This window comes from Python bivittatus, unplaced genomic scaffold, assembly GCF_059951505.1.
Source record: "Python bivittatus isolate LINGU-HERP-01145 unplaced genomic scaffold, Pbiv_v1 ctg000080_np1212, whole genome shotgun sequence".
In the NCBI taxonomy this organism is placed as follows: domain Eukaryota; kingdom Metazoa; phylum Chordata; class Lepidosauria; order Squamata; family Pythonidae; genus Python; species Python bivittatus.
Window position 1 is genome coordinate 49220553 of NW_028277035.1, and position 26261 is coordinate 49246813.

General features: G+C 42.6%; 1 protein-coding gene across 1 annotated transcript; it reads right to left on the bottom strand.

The window, feature by feature from the left end:
• Positions 1 to 26261, bottom strand: LOC103063533 (semaphorin-3D-like). The gene is made up of 17 exons (XM_007438714.2): positions 26059 to 26261; positions 20274 to 20434; positions 18147 to 18209; positions 17213 to 17332; positions 15499 to 15601; positions 14706 to 14834; positions 13968 to 14113; positions 12836 to 12950; positions 12647 to 12716; positions 11831 to 11975; positions 10855 to 11077; positions 7728 to 7816; positions 6076 to 6117; positions 5428 to 5585; positions 4367 to 4431; positions 1045 to 1178; positions 1 to 813 (listed from the first exon to the last, which is right to left on the bottom strand). The coding sequence occupies exons 1-17, from the start codon at positions 26192 to 26194 to the stop codon at positions 388 to 390; spliced, it is 2325 nt and encodes a 774-aa protein (XP_007438776.1). The 5' UTR covers positions 26195 to 26261; the 3' UTR covers positions 1 to 387.

A 26261-nucleotide genomic window follows, 5' to 3' on the forward strand; every position in this document is an offset into this window, starting at 1 on the left:
TTTAATAGTTATTGTTTATTAGAAAAGCAAAATGAAGGGAACTATACAACATGTGTGCTACAAGTGTATAAAGCCCTCTTGTTCACTTTGTTATCAGGAATAGTCTTGCCACCCATCAGTCAGTCTGACCTGAGACCACCGTGTTCCTCAGCCAGTACAGTTTGCTACTGTACAGTTTTCTCAGTTACCCAAGAGAAGAAAACAAGTAAACTCTAACATTTCAGGCAGAGGAAGAAGAGACTGGCTTTCTTGGTTTTTGAAGCAGGAGAGGGCAGAAAATCCCAGCAAATACCTACAAGTGTGCCTGGATAGGATTGAGTAGCTTAAGAGACCGGCAGAATCTGCTTAGAGAGCCTAATCAGGTCTCTTGTATCAAAGTGGTAGAACTCAGGCTGGCCCTTCCTCTCTCTGAGAGCCAGGCTGTCGACGCACTCGGCCTTTCTTGCTTTCTGAAGGGTGCTGCTGCCACCTTGAGGTCCAGGCCTTTTGTCTCAGTCTTTTCCTTTGTTGCAGAGCATTGCAGAATTCAACCAAGTTAGTACCAGGCGCCCAGGAGTAGCCTTTGTAATGAAGCTGAAGCTCTGACACAGGAGTCACACTGTGGTGGTTCCCTTTGGTTTCTGCATTCTTGCTAAGCCTGGAGGTTACAGCCTCCATGGCCTGTTGCCCTATGATGTGTAGTTTGTAGTAGGTAAGGATTTGAGAAAAGGAGCTGTCCATTCCTTGGCATTGGTAGAGCCCAGCATCCTGTTGGGTCAGCTGATTAATCAATAGCCCTTGCTCTAGGACTGAAAAACGACCTGTGCTCCCAACCTGCAAGGAAACCAGACAACATCAGTTCAATTTGCTTGCCAGTTACAGCTACAGAGGAAGACAGAAGAACCTCCAGGATCAGTCTACCGGTGGGGCTTCTGCTTGTCACTTAACACATCCATCCAATTCAACTTCCTTTTGCAGTACATCAAGGCACCCCAGGATCCTATGGCACCCCAGGGTTTGAAGAGACTCCCCTATTTCTCAATTAGTTTTGCTTTTCCCCAGTACCTCCTCCAGAGCTATTGTGTTGCTGCGTTGTACTAGCCAACGAATCATGGTTTGGGGAGAAAACGGTTGGCACTCGAGGAATGTTGAGTTGTTTTGCACACCAAATATCACCTTTTCTTCAGCCATGGGGGGGCCTGCAGGGAAACAGCAGGAACAAGAACATATGACTAGAAGTTTTCAGAAAAAAAACAAGTATGTTAAATCACCCAGGGCCCAACATTTCAGCCTTTCCATTTACTGCTGCACATACTATTAGTAAAATTATCCTGCCATCTTCATAGAAAGCACATCCCCCTCAGCTGCCTTTGAAACTGAAATAAATACTTGGAACTGATGAGCTTTTCAAACATAATATGTAAAGCCATGTTTATTCCCAAATCACATACTAAAATGTTAATGTCTATAATAAATTGTATTGTATATACTCGTGGATAAGCCCATCCATGAATAAGCTGACCCATGAATTTTTAACCAAAATATCATGAAAAATGTGCCAGCTGCACTTAAGCTGACCCTCAAAATTTTAATAATTTTTAAAATATATTCTGTAGGATTTCATTTGTTTTCATATTTTGTATCAATAAATGTTGTTTTCCAGAACAGATTCCATTTAAAGTTTTTATAATTTTGCAATTTTCATGGTATTTTGGCTCAGCTTATGTGCAATTATATATGGGTACTTCAAAAAAAGTATTACTGGATATATTTGCAGATAAGCCCTTCTGCAGATAAGTCAAACCCAATTTTTGGGGTGTTATTTTGGAGGCTAAAATTCTTGACTGATCTGTGAGTATATATAGTATTTATATAACTTTATTATATGTATTAATTGTATTCTTTACTACATCTATTCTGAATTTAATATATAATGTGTATCTGTATGTCTTACAAAAACAATGTAAGGAACGTAACAGTGGCAGGTTTATAATAAATGCTTAGTCAAGCCTTTTTGAACCATGGTTTTTGAACCGGTCAGATGCTCTGCTTTGCACACAAGGCTAACCCAAAATGTGTTAGTTTATGCATTCCTTTGTATTCCAAAAGAAGAAATTGTATGGCTTAATATGATGGATGAATCCAGTCTGTTTAAACCCTTCCTGCTAATAATTAACTATGAGCTTGAATTAACTAGTCCTTAATAAAGCAAATTTCTCAGAAACTCCCAGTGACTGGACAGTCAATGGCATGTGGCAGGTGCAGATGTTTAGACCTTCGTGCCAGGGCTTCTGCACATGGGGGTCAAAAGAATAAAGGCAGTGGTTGTGACTGTACAGTCAAACCCTCCCTTTTAGCAAGTGCACCATCTTGATTTTTGTGAACCCCTCCTGGCAGATGCCCCTGTCCTTATGACACGCTTGCATCCTGCTGAACAATTCAGCATCCCCAGGATTCAGTCCCTTGTCAGATAAAGTCTGGGGTGTTATGTAGATGGCACCAGGCTCAACATTTGAAAAGGGGTTAAGGAGTCAACTCCACTGCAGTGAAAGGGATACTCAAGGTTGTTGGTATCCATGACATGATTTTCTCAACTAAGCAGACTGAATTGTAGTAAGCACTGCATGTGCTTTCTCACTACTGGGTAGTGGGCCCTCTCTCCACCCATGTATTCAGCAGAATACCAGCACAAAATAGGTTGTGGGTGATATAAAGGAATGCAGTCACAGTCTTCCCAGACTCGTCTCCTGACCATTGGGACTTAATGTTAAGCCCTGCTAAGTGTTTAATGCTTTTTGTTAAGGAGGATAAAAGTCATCTACTGTCATATCAAAGGTTCCTCTTCTTTAGAAGAGAGAGGGAGAGAAGTACTTCCCTGCATTTTAAGAGAGCATGCATGTAGTTCCCTGGGTTTAAACCTCCATGTCAACAGGAGGGTTGCAGATCTTCTTTCCCACAATTAGCGTTCATTAGCTTAGATCTTAAACTGCCATTCAGTTCCCAGAATGGGTCTTTCTCACTTCCTCCCTGCTCTGAAAAGATGACTGAGGATTTCCTAGATGGTCCACAACTGGGGAGGGAAAGAAAGGGGATAATTCATTTTCTACTTTTGAGACAACTTTTGGAACCAAGCCATTGTTCTTTGCTGCAAAAAAAAAAAAAAAGTCCCTGGAGAGTTCACACAGTCATCTTGATCATATCAGGGAATCACTGACCAAGAAGGTATGTCTGGCATTACAAAAATACCAAATACAGCAGGAAAAGCAATCTAAGCACCCAATTTATGTGTGTGTCCTTCAAATGCAATATATTACTTTGTACCTAATTGTAATATTTTAATTTTAACTTCAACCTGATCAGTGAGGTCTTAACAAAAGAAAATTTAAAAGTGGTTCATGGATGGTTTCCTCTTTCAGTTCCAACAGCACAGAGTGCAGCTCTAGCAAAGATTAAAGGAGAAGTCATCTTAATGGAAGCACACAGTTCTCCTGTTGGCTGATATCGGTAGCTATAAAAAAGATGTGTAATCGGGCAACCTTCTAAACTTTACAAAAATCTCAAGATCCCATTCCCTCTGTGAGTAGCAATGAGAATGCAACAACTTTGATCAGTGTTGTGGCAGACGGAGGTTTGTGTGTGCCTACAGTATGTTCAGGTGGCCCCCAAAGGTCTGACCTGGCAGATGAGACGATGCTCAGAGCCCAAAAGATTTGTCCATCCCAGGGGTAAAGCAACAAAGATCCTTTCTTGAGGAGTCTGTGCAAACCAGAACCAGTATAACTTTATATCAACATAAAGGACTAAATGCAAAGTTGACCATGTTTATAGAAACTTAGGTAAGAACTCATTTCATCTGGTTCTTGCACAACAGTGGCTCTTAATGGACCTTCACAGCCCCAACACTTATTGTAAAAAAAATAGGCAGTTTAAACAAACTGGACAGCATTCTCCTAGAAGCCTTTCTTGGGTGCCTTGAGTAACCTTTGTTAGCACTTTGTTAACACTTAAACAAAGGTTTAAATTTGTTTAATCTGGAGATTAGTCAGCTTGGAGTATTGGCTGATCAAGAGGAAACAGATGAATGTGCAAGCAATTGTTTATAACTATTCTAAGAACAAGTGAAACACAAAGTAGCCACCCAGATTTTAACCCATCCTTTTTAGTTAAGTTTATGGGTCAATGTGAACTTCAAAACTTGGGTTACTATAATTCCATTAATGGACTTTACATTAAAATAGGTATGCAAGCAGAGCCAAAAGTTACTTTGATACATGGAGTTGGGTTATATGGCTATTAACATTTTTTCTGCTTCCAAATTGTATCCAGTGCTCTTCGTACATTCTGATTTTAAGTCCCTGCTACCTCCAAGGAGGGCTCCTTGACTCACCTTTTGCAGCATCCAGGCACTGACTGATCGGATTGGTCTTCAGCACATTCTGGCACTGTGCTTGCCTGCAAAGAGACAGTCATGCATGCACTTAGCCAGGATGCTCAGGTGCACTGAGTTCTCAAGGGGCTCATGAATGAACAGATTGTGTGGCCTGTACTATATGTCAACATACGGAAATGGCATTGGCTGCATGAGGTCCCCAGTGCTTCTTTACCCAAAAGGTTCATCTACTATTGCTTTGTTTCACTTTGCAACGTGCGGTGCATCTCCCTATACCTCGTGTGAGCAAGATGGAGCAAGAAACATTCCTTCTCTGACCAACTGGTTGTAAAGGCCTGATGATGATTACTATGGAAGATAAATGCCAAGCAGCCACTCCTTTAGAGAAAAGAAGGTATCTAGGTGAAAAGGAAGCTGGAACTGATATCCTTAGCAGGGACGCTGGGTGTGGATCCTTATGTATCAGATTAGGGAAAGCCAAAATGACTCAAGTCCTCTTTAATTGGGTTGTTCTTTGGTTACATGGACCAAGAAGAATTCTGGATGGCAATAATAAATACACGTTCAGATATATTAATAGATAATTTTAGCTCTACCAGTCAATGACTGTAGGAAGCTTAATATGTAGGTCACCACTCCTTTGGGGGCCTTTCAAGCACTGCCAGGCCCAAACATTTCAAACATTTTTTAATTTGGGGAAAAGAGGTTGGGTGAGCTAAGAGGCAAAATGCATGTCTTAACCCAGGCAGAGTCTTAATAAACCCAATAAATCCCTTTGAACAACCCCAAAACTGGGGTGAATCTTCTGACATAAGGTTATGGTGGTAGGTTAGGAGCAAACTTAAAGTACCCATTTTCTCCTGAAAACTCTCCCCAAAACATGTTTAGAAACTTGAAAATGTGGCCCTGCCTACTCCAACAAAGTCATATCACATTTGTGGCCCTTGGGGACCCCAAAATTAAAAATACAGTCCTTGGCCGCAAGAAAGTGGCCCAGTTATAAAGGGGGGGAAAGCCACCTTTGCAAAGCAGGAGGGGGGAAAGGGGGACCTCCTCACCTTTTCTTGGTGAGCAGAATGGCTCTGCAGGACTTGCCATCCCAGGTACAGTACGGATCTCGAGCAAGGCAGCAGTCAGCACACGTTTTGCCATAGAGCTCACAGCGAGACATGGAAAGCTGCACCAGCCCTTTTGCACTGCTCACAAGCAGCTCCTGCTGCTCAAAGGACAGAGGAGAAATACCACCGTGCAACTTCTGGTGCCACCCTCGAGGCTGGCAAACACCCCCCCCCAACTCCGGGGCAAAAATGTTAGCAGGGGGCAAGGAAGGGAGATTGAGAATCCAACCATACCTAAATTTCCTTTGTAAATATTTTAAAAAGGACTTTTTAATACTGGCTTTTGAGAAATGAGCTGGGGACAAGACTCCCCACAGTATTTTAAGGATTGGACCAAAAAAAAAAAATACCCTGTATTTCATCTCATGGAGATAAAGTTAAATATATAGTTACATTGATTACTCTTTGGTGATGCATGTAATAATTTCCCCTTCTGATAAATTAAAAACAGTCACTTAGAACCCTCCTGCAGGACTCTGGGAGCTGCACTCAAGGTCTGAGATGCCAGCAGGTGGCTTTGGGGGCTCAGCTGTGCCCCTTTGCCCTGGAGAAAATAGTTTACGGTTAGAATAACAAATACCGTCTTACCCGTTTTAGAGAAAATTGCATGTCTAAGATAGCTGATGGCGCCTACAAGAAATAGAAAACAGCAGCAGTTTGCAAAGATACTCTAAATTCCATTTTGAATTGGATGCCCGCATCCCTGGGGGTCCACGCAAACTTTAGGCTGGTGCCTGGGCCTGGGCATTCTATATACATGCTCCACAATCAAGACGACAACCAGAGGTTGGCAAAGAGTTAAGGGTCTTTAGACCTCTCTGCTGACAACTAGTGGTCATCTGGATTTTTTTTTTTTTTTGTCTGCGCTCAGTCATTGCTGACCCTGCAGTGACTGCTTGGACGAGTCCTTGCAGTTTTCAAGGCAACTGTTTTTCGGAAGTGGTTTGCCAGAGCCTCCTTCCTAGAGCACAGCCCAGCTGGCGGGCGCAGGAGGCGGGGTTTCCGTTGCTTCGCACCCTTTTCGGGCGCGCGCGATTTTTCGCGCTTACCGGCAACTGCTCCCGACTCCTTTTTGCAAGGCGCCGCCAGCATTTTTCCTCCCACCGGAGTGAGAGTCCCCATTTATCTACTCATGTAAGTTTTCGAACTGTTGGGTTGACAGGAACTGGGGAGGAAACAGGAGCTCACCCTGTTTAACACGAAGGCTGGACTCGAACCGCTGAAGTGTCGACCATTTCTGGCCGGCAACTTTCAGCGTCATTAAGTGTTTTCCCTTCCTCAAAACCTTCTGTGATAGACCGGGACAGCCTGGTTCTCTAATCAGGTGACATCGTTCCCTAATCTGCTGTTGCTTTCACATGCTTTGCAGCACCACAACAGAGCTCATATGTGCAGGGGTACCAGATTTGGGCTGACCAACAGATGATAGTAAAGAGATGCACAAAAGCAGCAATTAAAAGCCAGTCTCTGTGAGGAAACTGACTATTGCCAGCAACCACTCAAGGAAAACCTCCACCACAGATGTCCTGGGTCTAGCCAATAAATCAGACATTACCTAGTTCCTCCAAACCCTTAGTGGAATGAAAACTAGATATAGTCTAGTTTTTACTTGTTCTTCTTTCATACAGATGGGATTACATGAGAGAAGCATTTATGGGAAGCAAAAACTAAATTCTGTTTATTCAGACCTTGTGGTCAGTTTATCTGATGTTTTAGGGACACTATTTTACAGTTCAAAAAAAGTGGGACAAGAGGTTTGTCACAACAATTTTTACAGTATAATAAATTCTTACTGATTGTCATTGGCCTTATCCACATACAGTAGTTCTTGCTGTTCTTAAAGTGTTGTGTAGTCCCCAACCCTAAACGTTTGTTGGTTCTTGGTTTACAGCCTCACACATCCCTTCCTCCCCCAGTTGATTTTCAGCACTGTAGCCCATGATATAGATCAAGAATAAAACAAAATTATATATCAAGAAACAGATAAGTGATAGGACACATTACAGGAAAGATTAGCTGGATCCATGGTTTTCATCTTCACTCTCTCTATATGTAGACATGATACTCAATTGTTCTCATCAACATCATGGTTTACTTGCTTTAACAAATCATTACTTTGACTTCTGGCTCATGGATTAAAATAATAGCACAAATCAGTGCACTGGACTTCAGGAGGTTGGACTTTTCTAGACAACTCCAGCCCATGAAGGTTTTAAGAGTAACAGAAATATTCCAACTACCTTTGAAACCTGGATCTCTTCCAAGCTGATCTCCTGAGAGCCTCGGCCTTCTAGAATGGAGATCCCCACCTTAAGCACTTTGCCTTCATCTGTGGAGAAGAGAAGCGCATTTGAAGAGGACTGTAGATGGGGGTGCCCCCTTGGGCTCTTGCTGTATGGAATTATTAATCTCACTACCAGCCAGGAGACTCAACATGAGAGCAAACCCATCTCTGAAAAAGAACGATCACAGTGTTAAAGGGAGATGGCCCAAAATGGATCTATCCTCCATTATTTCAGGATCATCTGAGACACTGAAGAAGCACAAAAGATTGTGGCTACAGGACTACATCTATGGATACTCTTATCTACCAAGGTACTAGAATTAACTTCTAGGCTCCTCCAGCACTGGGAGCTAGGATTTCTGGGGAAGCCTTCCCCCAGACAGCATTCTCCTGCTGTGGAACTGGGGCTGGGAAGGATTGGGCCACTCCCTGTGGATCATTTGTTTAGTGTATCCCAGGAGAGGTCCTTTCCTAACATGCAAGTACCCTTCTCAGAGATTAAAAAAAATCTGCCAACCTTAGGACAATGTAGGGGCAAACTGAACATATTTTCATTCATTGTAGCATTTGAATTGGGTGATGGGTGGTTTCCCAGAAAGATTTCAGTAAAAAATAGCAACATTATTAATTTCATATAATACATCTTCTTATGCTATGTAACTCATACAGCAGCCATGAGATACGGAATGTATTTCAGATCAGGGTCATTTTGTTATCCTTTTCCATACATTTTTCCAGCCCTAACTTAGCTGGGGGGAAAAAAAAGCTCTGGGTTCAAGATGGAAACTCATCCAAGATGTTTGGACAAAGTCATTACATTATTTTCTTTGCTGTATTTCATCTCTTTGCAAAGTATGTGGTTTTGTTAGGCACAATGCAGTAAGCTGATTTTTTTTTCATTGAAAAGGAGATCCTATCATTTCAGCCCTATTTTATGTTTTTATATATTTTAAAGTGGCAGCTATCAATTGCTTACAAGGAATCTGATCTTTAGAGGCTCTGTGAATACTTCAGCAGTCTGGCTCAAAAGGGTACCATTTAATTCCAATTACTTCACAAGGGAATTGTAACCAGGCCTCTGAAGCAATTAAATTGTACTGTAGTGTACAAACAATCCCAGCTGATACCCTGGGCAAATATATATATATATATATATATATATATATATATATATACACACATACATACATACATACACATACACATATATATATACACACACATACACATATACACACACATACACATATACACACACACACACACACACACTGTGTGTGTGTGTGTGTGTACATGTATGTAAGTATGTATGTGATAAGTGGCAGACTTGTCAGCAGCCACAGCAGAACTGTGTTGTTTTTCTAAAGCAGCAATGGGAGTGGGGAAGACATTGTGGTCGTCATTGGAATCCTGCTGCCACCCAGCTTTTTCCTCCCAGCATTTTATCCATTGGGAGAAAAAAGAGTGGATTCAAGAGCAAAGAAAAAAATCAGGTAACTTTTTTAACCTGCCAAGATGATAGTGCCCTAAATTCTTCCTTCTGGACAGGCCTGGACAGTTCAGTCCAGTTCATATGGACTATCATTATGGTTGATCACACAGTCAGCCAGATGTTTAGGCTGGATTTGGCATTTTTATCCACCTATCGAGTCCTTCCCAAGGACCTGGGATAGGCAGATGTGGTTGTTTGATGGTGTTAAAGGTATCGCTGCAGGATATAAGCTGTTCCAAGTAAAGCTGCCTTTTGCAATTGACTGATGGTGATCTTTGTAAATGCCAATGGTATTCAAGTGGTACTCCAGATGTTTTGGGTTTGCATCCAAGATGCCTATTACTATTGGTACTATCTTTGCTTTCTTTTGCCATAGTCATTCTACTTCTAATTGCAGGTCTTTGTATTTTGCGATTTTCTCCAGTTCTTTCTTTTCTCTTCTGCTCTCTCCAGGCATTGCAATGTCCACCATCTAGACTTTTTTGTCTTTCTTATCAACAATTGTTGTTGTTGTTGTTGTTATTCTGCCACTGCATTGAAATGTCACTCCATGTTTCTTTGGCAGCTGTAATTGATCTAACCGTGAAATTGAGGTAAAACTTGCTTCAGCTTATCTATTGTGCTGTGGGATCCGAATCTTTTCAGCCAGATTGCTCTTGCTGCACCTGCATTTTATGAGGATCCTTCTTGTTCCCCTTATACATCAGATTTAAGCGACTGGAACAGGAAGTCTTCACTGAGATCTTACAACCAGCCAGGAGGGTCAGAAGAACCTGGCATGAAAAACATGGATGAAAGAAAAAGGTCCTAGCAAAGCTGCTGGCCCACTTCTGTCATTAAAACTAAGAAGGATCAGCCAGCTTCTATTTTTGCCGAGGAAAGCATTGATTTTGAAGGAAAAGCTGCCCATTGAAGAGGAAAGATGATAAAGCAATAGGCAGGGATCGCTTCCTTTTCTCTTGGCTGCAGCAGGGGAATAGAAAGCCACTCTTCTCTGACTTCTGGGAGGAGGGGCTGCTGCTAACACTTCTGGCACATTTGCCTAGCATGGGAGGATGCAAGCAGTGGAGTCAGTGGCAAGAGTAAGTCAAACGGTTCACAAATAATAACAATGGCAATCATAATAACAATGGCAATGGCAATGGCAGTTGGCAGTTGGCAAGAGATTCAAATATGATGATGACGATGAGGATGAGGATGGTCACAATCATCATGATCATGATGATTTCCCCTCCAAAATATAAATATACAGGGGAGGAGCTGCTTCCACCATGAGTGTCCTCCCTCACATTATCATCAGAACCAGCTGTTGCCCAATTTAGATAATACCCCTGCCTCTCAACATATGGGATCAGGTTCTACTCACCTTTATTTTTAAAGTCTAATGCAATATTTGCTGTTGAAAGTGAACAATCCTAGAATAACCACAGTGTTGCTGACCACATAAAAGCATTTTGAACAGGGATGCTCTTACACTTAAAGTTACAGCCTAGTTCTTTCCTCACTTTCCTTTGCTAGCTGAAAAAGTCAAACAACATTTCAACCTGTGACTTACAATAAGATCAAAACATCTTTGCTTGCACTTCTCTACCTGTTCCAAGGAAGAGAACATCAACATGTCCAGCCTCTGTCTCCACCCTGTCCACCAACAGATGCTGGATATTGAAAGGCACATTGACTCTAATCAGAATAGGCTTCCTGTAGAGTGGATAGATGGGGTCCCACATCAGATGATGAGTACGCATGAAGCTGATCACTTCATCAGGGAAGTCCTTGGTTGACTGCAGGAATGGATCATATGTTTCACTGGGACACTGACAGGAAGAACAGACATTGAAAGAAACAAGAAGATTAACAGTCAATTTCACAAGAAGTAGTATATTGCAATTTATAGTAGCTAAATCTATCCATATCATAGCTCATGATATTAGCTCATAGCCTGCAGTTTTCCATAAATTGTCATCTATGATATCATATGGCACAATCATTTTCCCAGAATGTGACAATATTCTGCATTCCCAGGATGCTGTTTCTCAAACCTCCCTATTTACAGGTTGGTGGCATTGTCTGGGACAACCTGCTTCAGAACAACTTGTTGAACCTACAAGAGGATCCAGGACACAGATTAGCCATCTCAGAAAGAAAAAATGCAGGGAAAAGTGTCCTTTAAGAGCCCTTGTGGCCCATGTGGGAATAGACAACTCCTGTGATGGAATGGAATTATGAAGGCCAAGCTCAGGGAGATAAACATTTTCTTAGCTCGCCGGAGGAGCGTGGGAGCTACAAGAGGATGAGACTGGCACCTCCCAACAGTGGAATTCACACTGTTGTGGCTGGCTGATTTGGGAGATGGGGTTTCAGTCTGGGAAGATTCTTGCTAGAGGTTGTAGCTAATAAACATAGCTGAACTGAATTTGCATTGTCTTTTGGAGTTCCTTGGGCTAGGCCTGACAACTCTAGACATAGCCTGTAGTAGAGTAACTGTGAGCTGCAGCAACTGTTTTTCCTAGTCTATCTTTATACGACAGCTAAAGAAAAAGCGAACAGGGAAAGTTTTATGTACATACCGTTCCAGGACGAGGGTAAGGGATCCGGCCTTTATATTCAGCCCATTGATAGTCGAAGCCTTCCTTGTGGGCAAAAGGTCCATTGAAGGCAGCTCGAATGGCTGCCAGGGAATAAACACACACAGCAGAACCACTAAAAATACCACTGGGGAAAAAAAAAAGAATAATGTAGGGAGATAGTTGATATTGATACATGAATCAGCACAAGAGATAATACTTTGTACAGTTCTGCAAAAGCATGCGTTTGAAAGATTTCTGCCTTTCTGCCTAAGAGATAGGCTCCACACCTTGGAGACTTTTAACTTATTTAAAGGTCATGAAGTTGGAAGATGAACGCACGCATGGTCTTAGAGAATATTATCTTCAGAGAGCCATTTTATTTCAAAAGCATTCTCCCTGCTCTCTCATCTTTAATAGGGGCCCTTTGTCCTCACCAATTTTCCTTCCAATCATTCCTTAACTCAGTTAAAGCTGAAGATTATGGGAGCTGAGATTCAACACATGTGGATCACTGCTTTAGTTCTTCCCAGCAGTTGAAAACTGCATGAAATCCTTTCCTCATTTTCTTCCTGCCAGGTAGGATAAGTGTGACAAGCACCACTTCTGCAGGAACCTGAAAGAGCTACTACTGTACATCAGAATCCTCTTTCAGTGAATAATTTCAAAGCCATTCAGATTGATTAATGTGTATGCCTTGTATAACTGAGGTATAACTGAGGTACTATAACTGAGGTACTATTCTCATCCCTGCTGACCCATGGGCCCAAGCAATTTTTTTTTTCTCTTGCCATATTCGTTGCTCACCTTTCAGCTTACCTGGAAACTGTGAACAGGCCATAAATCAGAGGGTTCTGTATGTTACGGGTTTGAAGGAGGAAGACATCTTCTAGAATACAGCAGGACACACTCAGCTCAGAGAAGAGCTTTGAATGATTTTTCCACCCACCCCTATGATCATGGACTCTATTCTAGAAATGGCAGCTCCTAATATGCAAGTAACCTTACCCAGCTGATCAAAGTGTGTTTCAGTGCCCTGGAGACCTGGGATAGAGCAGATCAGCCGTGCTTTAAGGAAAGTGCTCCAGCGGTTGATGAGGCTGTGCTTCCCACCAATATCGTTCTGCCAGACAGAAGCAGGGATAGGTCAAGCATAATTTCCATGTCCACCGCAGCTGCTCTGCAGTACTCTGAGTGATGGCTTTGAATGCATCCATTACATCATGCTTACAATCCCAAGTGGTCTTTCTTAAACCACAGGAAGGTGACTGCTGTCCAACCATTATCAGTGAGACAGATACTTAGAGCTGTTTTCACTGTTTTTCCTGGAGAAACAGTGCAGAGTTAAATTAGAGGAATTTGAACTTGTTTCCAGTGCAAATTTTATTCAGGTGTTCTTAAACCTGTAACATTCACCATGAGTCATATGGAGATGATCCATCCTCTGCTGTCATCTCTTTAAATAATGTGAGCTTCTGGCAGATACTTGCATGTTGAACACAGATGTTTGCAAGAGAGAAGCCACAAGAGTCAAGAGCTTGATCAGGTAAGCTTTTGGCTTACATGGAAACCAACAGACACGTGATTATAAGCACAAAAGCTTTTCCCTGGCTGATAGTCACACTCAACTATCCTCTAAAGACAGTTATCATTTGAGTGATGTCATGGCTTATGCACTCTAGATTTAAGAATGTCTGAACAATCTGAGGCATACTGTCAACATGTAGCTGTTTTGAATTATAATGTGCTAATTCTGCATTATGGAAGACCTTTGCTCTGGCGAGATGCCCAGCTGTGTTCCAAGACAGTGAGAGTTGGAGCAAAATTCAGACTGAATGCCTCCCAATGTAGGAATAGTCATATTTTACCTCTGACCTAAAATTATCTGCTAGCTTCTAACATCCATCTTCCACATGCAATATTGAGATAATTATGCAGGTGTACCGTAACAGGAGTATTGAAATATCTACAGAGATGCTTAATTTAATCTACAGTGCTAAATACATTTTACTAGAGGATAAATGCCATTGTTCACAGAAAGATGGTTTCCCAGGAAACATCCAGATGGCACATCAGTTAAACAGAGCTGAAGAGGTGCCTTGTGTGAATCAAAGCTGTACCAGAGACACTCATTGCTGACCTTGCAGACACGGGCCACTCGAGCATGGATACGTCTTTTTTCCCACTGTCCAGCTTCCACTGCAGTTTCCCGGAAAAAGATGTACACCTTATCATCCTCATGGCTGTAAGTATCAGGAATGGCATGGGCCTCAATAAATATTGGCTCTGCAAGGAAAGATGTTCAGATCTAAACTGCCTATTTTTCTATAAAAAGAGTGTGTATAGCAATAGATTTCTGGATGCAATTCCAAGCAGTAGTTTTGATTGCTAAAGCCTTATATGGCTTGGTGCCAAGGTACCTATGGGATCACTGCTCCAACCTGAGTTGCTCCATCTGGGATGATCCTCTCTGGAGAAGCTGCTGGTGGTGCCTCGTTTTTGTGATGCCAGAAAATATTTTTCAGCCATGGCACCAAGAAAGACTATGGAATAGCCACCCCCCACCCCATTCCCAATGCTAGAATGGTTCCCTTAGTGATAGCATTTTAGAAAGTGGTGAAAATTAAACTTTTCTGAAGGAGCTTTGTAGATTAATTGTTTCACCATTAGTATTCTTGTATAACTGTAATGGTTATTTATATATTTTATAGTTGTATTTTTGTTTCTGTATTTTTTTATTTTACTGTGGACATTTTATTTTTTATGGTTGCTGTTGTAAGCTGCCAGGAGTCTGTAAGAATGGTTGGGGGCATGCATATTCACTAATAACAGCTTTTTAAAATTAGAGTTTTCTAAAAACATAGATTCTCTTACGTACCATTTAACCAATCATCTTGGTTCTGCTCAGTCCGGATATAGTTTTGCTCAGGCCTGTCAAGACGAGTTCGGAAGAAAGCAGCATTGCTCCCCATGAAGTCAATGGAAGTGCCTGAATAAAGTTCCCCATCTAGGAAACCCAGGAGAGAAATCCATGGATAAAATACTTGTATCTTCTTTCTCATGTATACTTTCTCAGGTATATTATACATGTGCATTTATTTGTGTCATTCATAGATGGATGGATGGATGGATGGATGGATGGATGGATGGATGGATGGATGTTTGCTGTATGTCTATGTGAGTAGTATGTATTATGTATATGCATATGCATATCTATCTTGCATGCACACCACACAGCAGGATTTCCCTCATAATTTTATTCTGTACATTTTGAATGAGGAATATGTAGTGGGCTAGCGTACAGTTGTTCCCTTTTTCCTAGCTTTCAATAGATGAAGTGTTTCCTGAGATAAGACACAGTGGTAATGGGAAAAGTACAACAGAAACCTCTATTGAATGGATGCCTACGAAGATAAGCTACCTGTTAATAACTGCCCCCAATCTGGTGATCTCTATATGTATAGGACCACATGTCCTGTATTTCTCAGCCAGCAAAGTCAATAGCCATGCTGTTTTAGGAAATGTGATCCAACACATCTAGAAGTTACCACGTTAGGGAAAGCTATTTCATGTATATACTGTATACACATATGCAGAAATGTTGTTTGGGCTGGTCCTATCAGTATATTGTTAGGTTTCTGTTGCAACTTTCAGTTCACCATTGCTCTTACCTATTAGCAGTCCTGCAAAAGGCTCGTGGGGGCTATATGGACATTTGCCCCTCCCAGATTCTATGGAGTGGGTCATCAGCTGCATAGCTAATATTCCTGGTTCCTGCAATGGGACCAAGAGAGCACTTTAGTTCAGGTTTAAAAAGTAAGGGAAGCATCAAGGCACTGGAGGTCATCAAAGGAAAGGGCTCAGTGGTCCAAAAGGGGGACTTTAGACTTCCTGAACTGGAGAAAGGAAGGTGATACCCCATAATTGTAATCACTCTCTTCACTCAGTGAAACATCCTTGTTCTTTGCATGGGGCAAGGATTAATTTTTAGGAGTCTGAATGGATAAATCACCCAGGCCTGTAGTATGGGGTTTGACTTACTGATCTTTTCATCCTACTCCACCAGTATAATGTGACAGCTACCATATTTACCCATTCACCAAAACTAAGTTTCTTAGATTTATAGTTCACCTTCCCCCAGTAGCTCAAGGCAACCTGCATAGTACTCTCTCCTCCTGTTTTTTCCATATCATAATAAGTGGATTAGGAAGGACCTGAACCTGTGTTTCCCCAGTCCGATACCAACACCTTAACCACTATACTATATTGGCTGGGATATATGCATCAAACTGCAACATAACATCTCAGGATCAAGAGGGTTGCACATTCTGCAGTTTGATTACAGTGTTGAGAATGGATGCTCCCAACCCATCAGCCACAGATTATGTTACCAGGAGCTACATTTGTATAAACAGTGTTTCTCAACTTTAACAACTTTAAGACATGTGGACTTCAACTCCCAGAATTCCCCAGCCAGCCATCTGGTTGGAGAATTCTGGGAGTTGAAGTCCACACGTCTTAAAGTTGCCAAGGCTGAGGAACACTGGTATAAGGGAATGCACTGCAACAAAATAATTGAGATAATGCAGGCAAAACTCCTGGTGACTTTATGTGCATGCCTATATAGTTTTCTTGGCAATAATACAGAAGAGGCTTGGCGTGGCTTTCTTCCAGATTTTTTTTTTATCCACAATCTAGCCTACAGAACCTGGCTTCCCAGCCAAATCCTACCCAGGTTAGTTTTTTGAGATCAGCCAGGGTTGACTAGACTCTGCCACTTAGTGAAGCAGAACAGGGAATATAAGTGTTAAGAAATATATGCTATCCATTATTTTTCCTTTTATTTTACTAATCCTAAAAGTGAACCTTAAAGCCTGATGAAATCTGATGGAAGTTCATGGAGCTGATCCAGGCAAGAAGACTGCAGGACTGTATTCACTGGGGGAAGAGGAGAGAGGGCAGAATCATTGCAGAGGAGATTGATTACCAAGAAAGAAGGGTTTTGTCTTGTAAATGCCCAAACATCTGGAGTCTCTTCATGGTCTGAAAAGGGGCAAGGACAGATGCTCAGGTCATCTTCTGAGTCAAGCTTGACAAGCAGGTATGGGCTCTTCTTATTTTCAGGGAAAGGATTGGGAGTGGTAGTTAGAAAAATGGGTAACATTTTGCCTCTGGGTTATGTACATACTGCATACATATATATAGCAGTATACAAAGATTAAAACAACAGTTACAAGCACTAACCCATGATGCCCAAGGTTGAGAGCAAGAGAAAAAACAGATGGGTGGATGGATGCAAAAATAGTAGCACGCCTAGAATGTGCGGCCAAAAGCTTGTGCTTTGTGTTAGTTGTTTACAACACCAGCCTGGTGGGTGAAACTCACCTTTGCTCCAGCTTTGAGTTGTATGAAGGCACACACAGGTTGGAAAGAGCCAGTTCCACAGGCAAACACATGAGTGTGGTTGAAACGCTGCAGAAATCGAATGAAATTGGCACATTCTGTCTGGAAAGGAATGAAAGATGATGGGGTTATAAAAAAGAAATTCTGCTTTGCCCCAGCACCCTTCCCAGGGGAGAAAATAATCCCAATCTCTGTCATCTTGTTAGGTTCATCTGCCAAGAGAACAGCATCTGCCAGCAAATGGGACATACCTTTTGTCTGGCATTCCCTTGAACCTCCCACATCTGCTCCAGAGGACTGAGACACTGCCTAGAGCAGATTTCGAGTGCAGTGAAAGGTGAGAAAGGCAAATATTATTTGAAGGGAAGACTATTCACCTAACGTTAAATGTATCTAGTCAGTCTATGGTGTGCCAGCTTGAATTGTTTGCACTTCAGATGTTGCCCGGATAATCCCATCAAATCTTCCATGACCATGGGGAAGGCCCTTTGTGCTAGCTGCTTGCCATTCCTCATTTGCACCGTGCAGCTGAGGAGCATAGGACTTACTAGTGCTACACTGAGAACCATGATAGTGACCTCGGTCACATACAACTTAAACTCATTCCATTTATCAACCAATTGGGTTTCATTGTTTCAGTCACTGGCTAAACTGTGTGGCAGGGGTAGATGAAATCTGGCGGATTCAAAAGGAGGATACTCAACAGATGCCTATCGCACCAATCCTAAGCAATAATTAGAGAAAAATAAATAAATAAATAAATAAATGTGCTACTGAAAATTGGCCTTTTGCAACGGAATATTGGTGCTACAGTTCTTCTCACATTGCAAAAGTGGGTTTGGAGGGCCATAGACAGCCCACAGCTTGCAGGTTGCCCATTGATAGCCCAAATCATGGACCTGAAAATCTTATTTACCTCAGGATTCTTCCCAGCCAGACTGCAATGCTTCACCTGCTCCTTAGGAGCTGGCCAGAAAACCTGGAAATGAAAAGGAAGATAAGTACCTGCTTATTAAATAAACACACCCTCCTCCCCACCCCCAAATTGCAAATAACATCACCTGGGGTATTTTGTTCCAATGCAAAGAACTTCAGAAGATGAATTTTTCTCAGGATTCCAACAGATGAGAAAAGGGCTGAATCCCTACCCCCTGAACATTATGAGCCCTTCCCTCTGTACCTGAAGCATAAAGAGCCATTTAAGGCCCTGTCTAGTGGGGCTGCACAAATGCTTAGAAATGGGTGCTCTGCAGCGTGCAAAAGCACGTGCCAAGCTTCTTGTTCCGAACAGCTAAGGCAGTCATGTTTCCAGAAGCTCACGCTGTTGCTTCAGAAGTTGCTTCCCGCTGCTGCTACATGGATGTAGGTGCGCACTGGGAGGCAGCTCTTTGGATTGCTTTGCATAGCCTTCAGTCTAGCTCTAAAGCTAATTAGGACCATACTAGAAAGTGAGATGGGATTGGCCCAAAAGTCTATCTGTGACCTAGTTTGGAGGACAGCCACAAATCAAGAGATGTTCATGTTTACTAGGTACAATGGTGCTTCAGGAGAAAGAGGAAGAAAGAGAAACCAAAGCCTATGCAGAAAACATGGTTTTCATTTTGGTTTAAACAAAAGGTGCCCCGTGCTTTAGTTTTTCCTTTCATGTAACAGGTAATCCTCACTTAACAACCCTAATTGGGACTGGCAACTCCATTGCTAAGCGATGCAGTCATTAAGCGAAATGTCATGCGACTGCTCCACTTAGCAATGGCAGTTCCAGCAATCCCAATTGCTGTCGTTGAGCAAATCCCACACAATCATTAGGCGAGGACCCACTGGGATCCAAGCCATTCTTAGAAGAAGGTAAGGAACTGCCTCCATTTCAACTCCCCGCATCCACCTATCTCCCCCCATCTCTGCCCTTTTGGCTGCCTGCCTACCTGCCATCGCCAACTGCCCCAACTGCCTGGCTCTGCCCGCCACCACATCAAATGCCACACCACATGCCACTACTGGACAGGGCCATCTTTTGTGCCCCTTTTGTGCTGGTGCAGCCAGGGCCTTCTTTTGCACCAGTCTTCTTTCATGTGCTGGCTGGGGCTTCTTTCATGCGCTGGCCAGGGCCTCCTTTTACACCCTGGTCAGGTCCTTCTTTCATACCCTGGCTGGGTCCTTCTTTCGCGCCAGCCTTTTGTGTGCTGGCTGGGTCCTTCTTTTGCGAAAGAAGGCCCTGGGAGGCATGGGAAAGAAGGACCTGGTTGGTAGTGGCACATGATGCACAGTGCAGCACACACCCGCCCGTAGCTCTCACCTGCTGGCCTGCAGGACATTTCCACAGCACCTCCCCCACACATGGTCAGGAGGGTGAGCCCAGCAGAGGGGAGGCAGGTGAAGATGACAATGAAGGTCAGCTAGGGGTGGGGGGTGGCAGTGGAGGTGGGGAGGTGGTCATAAATGTGGGCAGGCCTGAATTTTGTTCACATGACTGTGGGAGTGCTGCGACAGCTGGAACTTTGAGGACCAGTTATAAGTCCCTTCGTTCAGCACCATCATAACTTTGAACAGTCGCTGAATGAATGGATGTTAAGTGAGGACTATATGTACAGAAATTCAGAAAGTTTTTTTTTTTTTTTTTAAATCTTCATTGTAACTTCCTATTGGGAAAAACTAATTTCGGTCTGCCAAGCCTTTGGAATGATAAAAACCTCTACTGGGAAAAAGAAAAAGGAAAAAAAACAGAATGCAAACTCTATTTCCTCCTTAACTATTCCCTCTTTTCCTTTTTCATAATTCTCAAGAACAGAAGTTGAAATTGGAAACAGTGATGCAGAATAACCTGAAGTAATTCCTACTCTTCTGTTCACCATTTTATCTGATCATAAAAGGTTGAGAACGGAGACATTTGCAAGGACTTTGGTTCTACTTCATCTTCTGTATGGAAGGACTTACCTGACAGTGTTTAACCTAAATTATTACATTAGCTGTCTTTAAGTATCTAAGAATCAAAGAGAAGTGCCATCATTTTTTGTGTTACATCTTGGCCAAATAGCAAACTTTTTACCTCCTGAGGTTCCCTTTTAGGACCATCAAGGTGCAGAAGAATTATACGGTCCTTTGCTCCCACCATCAGCCAAGCCCTCTTTTCATCTAGAAGGAGTGACTGGAATGCAAGGTCATTCTCTGAGTTCAACAGCAGGCGGGCGCTGTTTGATCTCAGCAGGTCTGGAAGGTAGAGCAAAAACAAAGAAATGGCAATTTTATCCTTGTAGTCACTGAAAAGGGATAGGTATTTATATAACTTTTCTTTATATTTGAAAACAGCCAAAGAGATTAATTTTAAAAATATCAAAACGTGGATCAATGTGTCTGCTTAGATTTTTTTAGCATGTGGACTGCTTAAGCAAAGGAAAGCAAACATTTTTGCTGCAATTGTACAGTCATTTGTCTCATATACAGGTAATCCTCGACTTACGACCACAATTGGGACCAGAACTTCCATCACTAAGTGATGTGGTCTCACTTAACAGAGTTGCACCTGATTTTACAACCTTTTTTGCTGTGGTCATTAAGTAAATCACACAGTTCTTAAACAAATCTGGCTTCCCCCATTGACTTTGTTGGAAGCCCCCTGGGAAGGTTGTAAATGGTGATCATGCGGCCCTGGGACACTGCAACCGTCATAAATACATGCTGGTTGCCAAGTGCCCAAATTTTGATCACGTGACTGTGGGGTGCTACAACAGTCGTAAGTGTGAGGACCGGTCGTAAGTCACTTTTTTCAGTGCCACTGTAACTCTGAACAGTCGTTTAAACGAATGGTCATAAATTGAGACTACCTGTATTCTCATAGAATTGCAAGTCTCATTCAGTCTGCAATCCTATGTACTCTTGAAGGTGATGAACTCAACTTCCTCCCAAATAGAAGCCAGTCACCCCAAGTCCAAGGAATTCCCATGTCTGAACATTGCCAAAGGATTTCCAAGTTGACGTTTTGAGAAGATGTAGAAATCTCAGCACTTTGAAGAGGGGCACCAACATGTTCCCCTTTGTATGCTTTGGACAGCCCTAATATGAGATACTGTCTTCATGAAGTTTGGAGGAAGTGCTTTTAATTAGGATTTTTCGAGGTACATCTCTTAACAGTAAGATATTGTTAGTTCAGTTCTTTTTGCTTAGCTCCTCAATCTTGACCAAGCTGATCAAGCAGAATCCAATATTTGTGAAATGCACACTATACAGTTCTACCAGGGCATCTCATCACTGTCCTTATACTAAAGAGGGGACTGCTTTTTCCTCCTTTCTACAGAGAGAAAGCTCGTTTCTTAATGGCATGGTGACATTAACAGCCATATTATAGCCTAAACAAAGTCAAAACTGTAATTAGGTTCCAGATACGTACTAAGATCATGACTTCTGAATGGCCTATTCTCCCTGCCCCCCACCCCCACCCCACTCGCCATCTTTCTATCAATAATCCAATACTAGTCAAGGTCACTGAAAATGTTCTATTTGATCAGGGGACATAGCAATTCAGGGATTTGCTACCTGTATCCCTCTCTAGCCCCAGTTCTGCAGGACATTCCCTGCCATCATTTGGGGAGGGGAGCAACTGGGCATTCTTTCAAAAAAGTCCTTGGCTGCATCTGCTTATTTTTATTTCTAAAAAGAGTATGGAGCCTACCAGGGGTCCAAAGGCATTATTCAAAAATAGAGATGGAGGCTTTACAGCATGCCATTGTTGGAGAGCAACAATAGAGGGTTCTCTGAATGTACTGGCATTGAGTATGACAGATTCCTGAAGTTTCTCTCCCTTTACAATCTTTGAAGGGCCGAGACTGGCCTTGTTTCACCAGAGAGGTATCTGTGCAGGAAAGCTGATTTTAAAAGTAACATCTGTGTGGGTGTGTAGAGGATAGGACAAGAACAATAAATAGGAGCCACGGGTCATTAGACAGCAATGTTGCAAACTCCATAGGGAATTGCTAGTGGAAGTGGACATCTCATGGGAATCAACTTGGTCATTAAATGCTATTATTGTAGACATATGAATTGAGCAACTTTGCAGATTCATATATATCATCCTAAGCTGTGATTTGTTTCATAGTATGTATTGTGCAGAAAGCAGAGACGTCACCTTGCCGACAAAGATCCGCATAGTCAAAGCTATGGTTTTTCCAGTAGTAATGTATGGCTGTGAGAGCTGGACCATAAAGAAGGCTGAGCGCCAAAGAATTGATGCCTTTGAACTGTGGTGCTGGAGAAGACTCTTGAGAGTCCCCTGGACTGCTAGGAGGTCAAACCAGTCAATCTTAAAGGAAATCAACCCTGATTGCTCATTGGAAGTATCGATAATGAAGTTCAAGCTCAGATACTTTGGTCACCTAATGCGAAGAGAGATCTCTTTGGAGAAGACCCTGATGCTGGGAAAGATTGAAGGCAAAAGGAGAAGAGGACGGCAGAGGATGAGATGGTTAAATAGCATCACTGAAGCAATGAGCATGAAACTGAGCAAACTCAGGGAGGCAGTGAAGGACAGGAAGGCCTGGCGCAATATGGTTCATGGGGTCACGAAGAGTCGGACACGACTTAACGACTAAACAACAACAAATGTATTGTGCAGAATAACTGCTAGCATATTGACTGAACTCAGCCACAAACCTGCACCAGGATAGAAGCAGAAAAAGCTACCTAATCATATCTGGATTATTAAAAATGCTTTCTTCTTTTTGCTTTTTTTCCCCCATTGGCTGGCTTCACATGTTGTGCTAAAACATAATGCATTTATTCAGCTTTGACTTAAAACGTTGTGTGAACTGAGCCATTATGATTTGTAAAGCCATTAGGGTTTCTGGTATGCTATTAAGTGAACCCAGCTATTACTGCTTATTCATGAAGCTATGGTTAAAGAAGGTACGGCTCATTGCATTGTGTGAACTCAGCCATTGTTTTCGTTTCATGGGAGTGGAGGTGGGAACTCGTGACACAGAAACCATGTGATGCTAGACATCAGCCTTCAGCAACCCAAACCTTTTCAGATGTGTTGGACTGCAACTTCTCATATGCATTCTCATGTTGTCTGGGAATGATGGATTATAATTCAACGTAACTAGACAAAACCAAGGGGCATAAGTCAGCAATAGACACAAATAACTTTATTTCATGGAAATACTAGCTTTTTATGTTGATAGCTTCTTGGATGTCTCATGGACTATGTTAATTGCATGTGGGTGAAGTAAGGAGGCCATGGAGTGATTAAAGCAAAAGAGGGCATGCCAGAGTAAAGAACATCTTTTCTTTGAGCCCATTTTTTTCAGTATAGGTAATCCTCACTTAATGACTGTTTAGCAACTTTTCATAATTACAACGGTGCTGAAAAAAGTTACTTACAACCAGTCCTTGCACTTATGACTGCAATCATGTGATTGTGATTTGGGCGCTTGGCAACCATCACATATTTACGATGGTAGCAGCATCTCATGGTCACGTGATCACCATTTGTGACCTTTGCAGCCAGCTTCCGATAAGCAAAGTCAATGGGGAAGCTGGCAAGAAATTGCAAGTCACAGTCACGTGATGTCTCACTTAACAACGGCAGATGATTTGCTTAACAACTGCAACCGGGACTGTCGGAACTGCTATCACTAAGTAGGGCAGTCAGGTGATCTTTTGCTTCATGACCGCTTTGCTTTGCTACCGAGTTGTTGGTCTCAGTTAGGGTCATTAAGTGAGGACTACCTACAGGGAATTTCTAAATCTTTTACTCCCTGTCTTCTCTCTTCAGTCTTAAAGCCACCAAATATAATTTTAAGTTACTTAAGGAAGCTTGACCAAATTTGGGCTGGAATAATCCAAACAACCATTAGAGGCCTGCAAAGAGTTGGAGATTCTCTGTCCTGCTATTTACTGGCTTGTCTGGATCTTTGCAGCCCTGACCCAATGCTCTACTTAGGGAAGCAACTGAGGAGAGGCGGCTTGGAGAAGCTGCACGCAGGCCCTGGGCTGCTGCTAGGCACCCCTCATTATTTGGAGCCAATTTAGATCAAAATTCGTGGAAGCAAACTTTTGAACTGTATCAAATCCTTTCCAAGGCCACAGAGGTTGACCACAAAACAAGAAACCAAATGGGGAAACGTTGCACAGCCTGTTTGTTTGGCAGTGTGTGCTTTCCTAGCCCGCCTCTGCCGTTGTTTAGGGGAGAAGAAGCGCGTCTCCTCCCCGGTGCGCCTGCCGCTAGATGAGAATCTCTGCATGTGTGCACGACGGCTTTGGTGGTCTCCCCGACTGTCACTCGGGAAGGGATGTTTCACTGCCATGGTGTGCTGTTGTTCTTGGCCTCCTTCTCTCAGGCACATCTTTCCTTTGCACTCCCTGCCTTGGGTTGTCTCATTTCCTCTTGGCAGGCCCATCTGTTTCTTTCTTTCTCCCCTTCCTATTCTACTCCAGGGCAGAGGGCGTCTCTGCAGGCTTTCATAATGTAAACCCTGTCATCCTTTTCACCCTTGAACTTGGTTTGATATCTCTGAGTCACACCTCCTGCCATTGTCTGGGTTGCCCCCGTGGTCCTGCTGAGGCTGGGAACTTCCTTCAGTAAAGACCAAGAGGAGGCATCTTTAGCATGATCTGACAGACCCTGGGGCACACTATGAACTGGGAGGAGAGGGGGGCCCAATGTTGCTCCTCAGCTTCTTGTTTTTCAAAGAAAACCAGATCTATCATTTTCCTCTGGGGGAGGGCATAATCACTCTTAGCAATATATCTTAAGGCAAATATTCTGCACAACTTTAGCTCAGTTGTCTGCAACAGTAACTGGAGTGTCCTATGTTAAATTCCTACCCAGCCTAAAACATGGTGCAATTCTTGAACCGCTTTCAGCACTTCAATAATTGTTTGCTTCCAGATGCTGAGTCCTATATCTGTTACTACATGGTCCCTAGAATTATAGAGTGGACTGCCATTCAGGAGCATCCATGCTCCACACAATTGATTGGTGTTCACTTTGGCATAAAAATCATTATTACCTTGAATTTCTCCATTTTTTAATCAAGCCTGACATTATATCAATCAGCTGTACCCTTATAAACTTGTGTAAGTTGGACTTCTGTTAAGATAGGAGCTGGGCTTGCACGTGCATCTGTGTTTCAGAAGAAGAGCTGCATATGTGAATACAGGTAGTCCTCATTTAGCAATCACAATTGGGACCAGCAACTCAGCCATTAAAGAAAGCAGTTGCTAAGTGAAACTGCAACTGTGCTTATGACCTTACTTCAGCTTTCCTTTGCTTTGTAGACCTGTGAAGGTCATAAATGTGAAGAGTAGTTGTAAATATACTTTTTCATCACTGTCATAACTGCAGTCACTAAATGAGGCAGTCACTAAATGAGGGCTACCTGTAGTTGCTATTCTAGTATTTCTTTTAGAAAGGAACTTAAGATTTCCTCCCAAGGAACATAACATTACTATTGGAGTATGGGAAGTGAGCCAAAGTCCAGTTATTTGGAAAGTACCTGGACTGTGACAAAATGTATAATTATGATGTCTATATTGTACTCACTTTGAATGGCCCACAGGGTTTGTTGCTAGTCAGCTGAGATTAGAATGTAGGAAAAAAGAGGAATCCTTTTCTGTGAAGATGACTTGAATGAACACAGATCCTTAAATTCCTGAAAGCTTCAGTTTCAGCAGAGGTCACAGAATGAATACTTGGGATTAGCAGATGCCAGAAAGAGGGAAGGTGCAGTGTCCGGGGGTGGGGGGGAGCGGAGAGGGGAAGCAATCTGCATCTAATTCAGTGTAATTAAACCACAATCCTTAGAACTCACTTGAGAGAGTAACATGAAAAGTCCTACCTTGGTATGAGAAGCGGAGGCGGGGAACCCACTCCCTCCAGGAACAGGTGTTCTCAATTGTTAGCAGAACATACCAAGCCACCAGGGCTAGCTTGGTGGTGAAGCAGTAGCACATGCCAAAAGTCAAGCTGACCATCCCCTCTGCAGCCCAAAACACATAGGCCAGTCAGAAAGTCTCATTCACAGAGGCATGTTCTACTCAA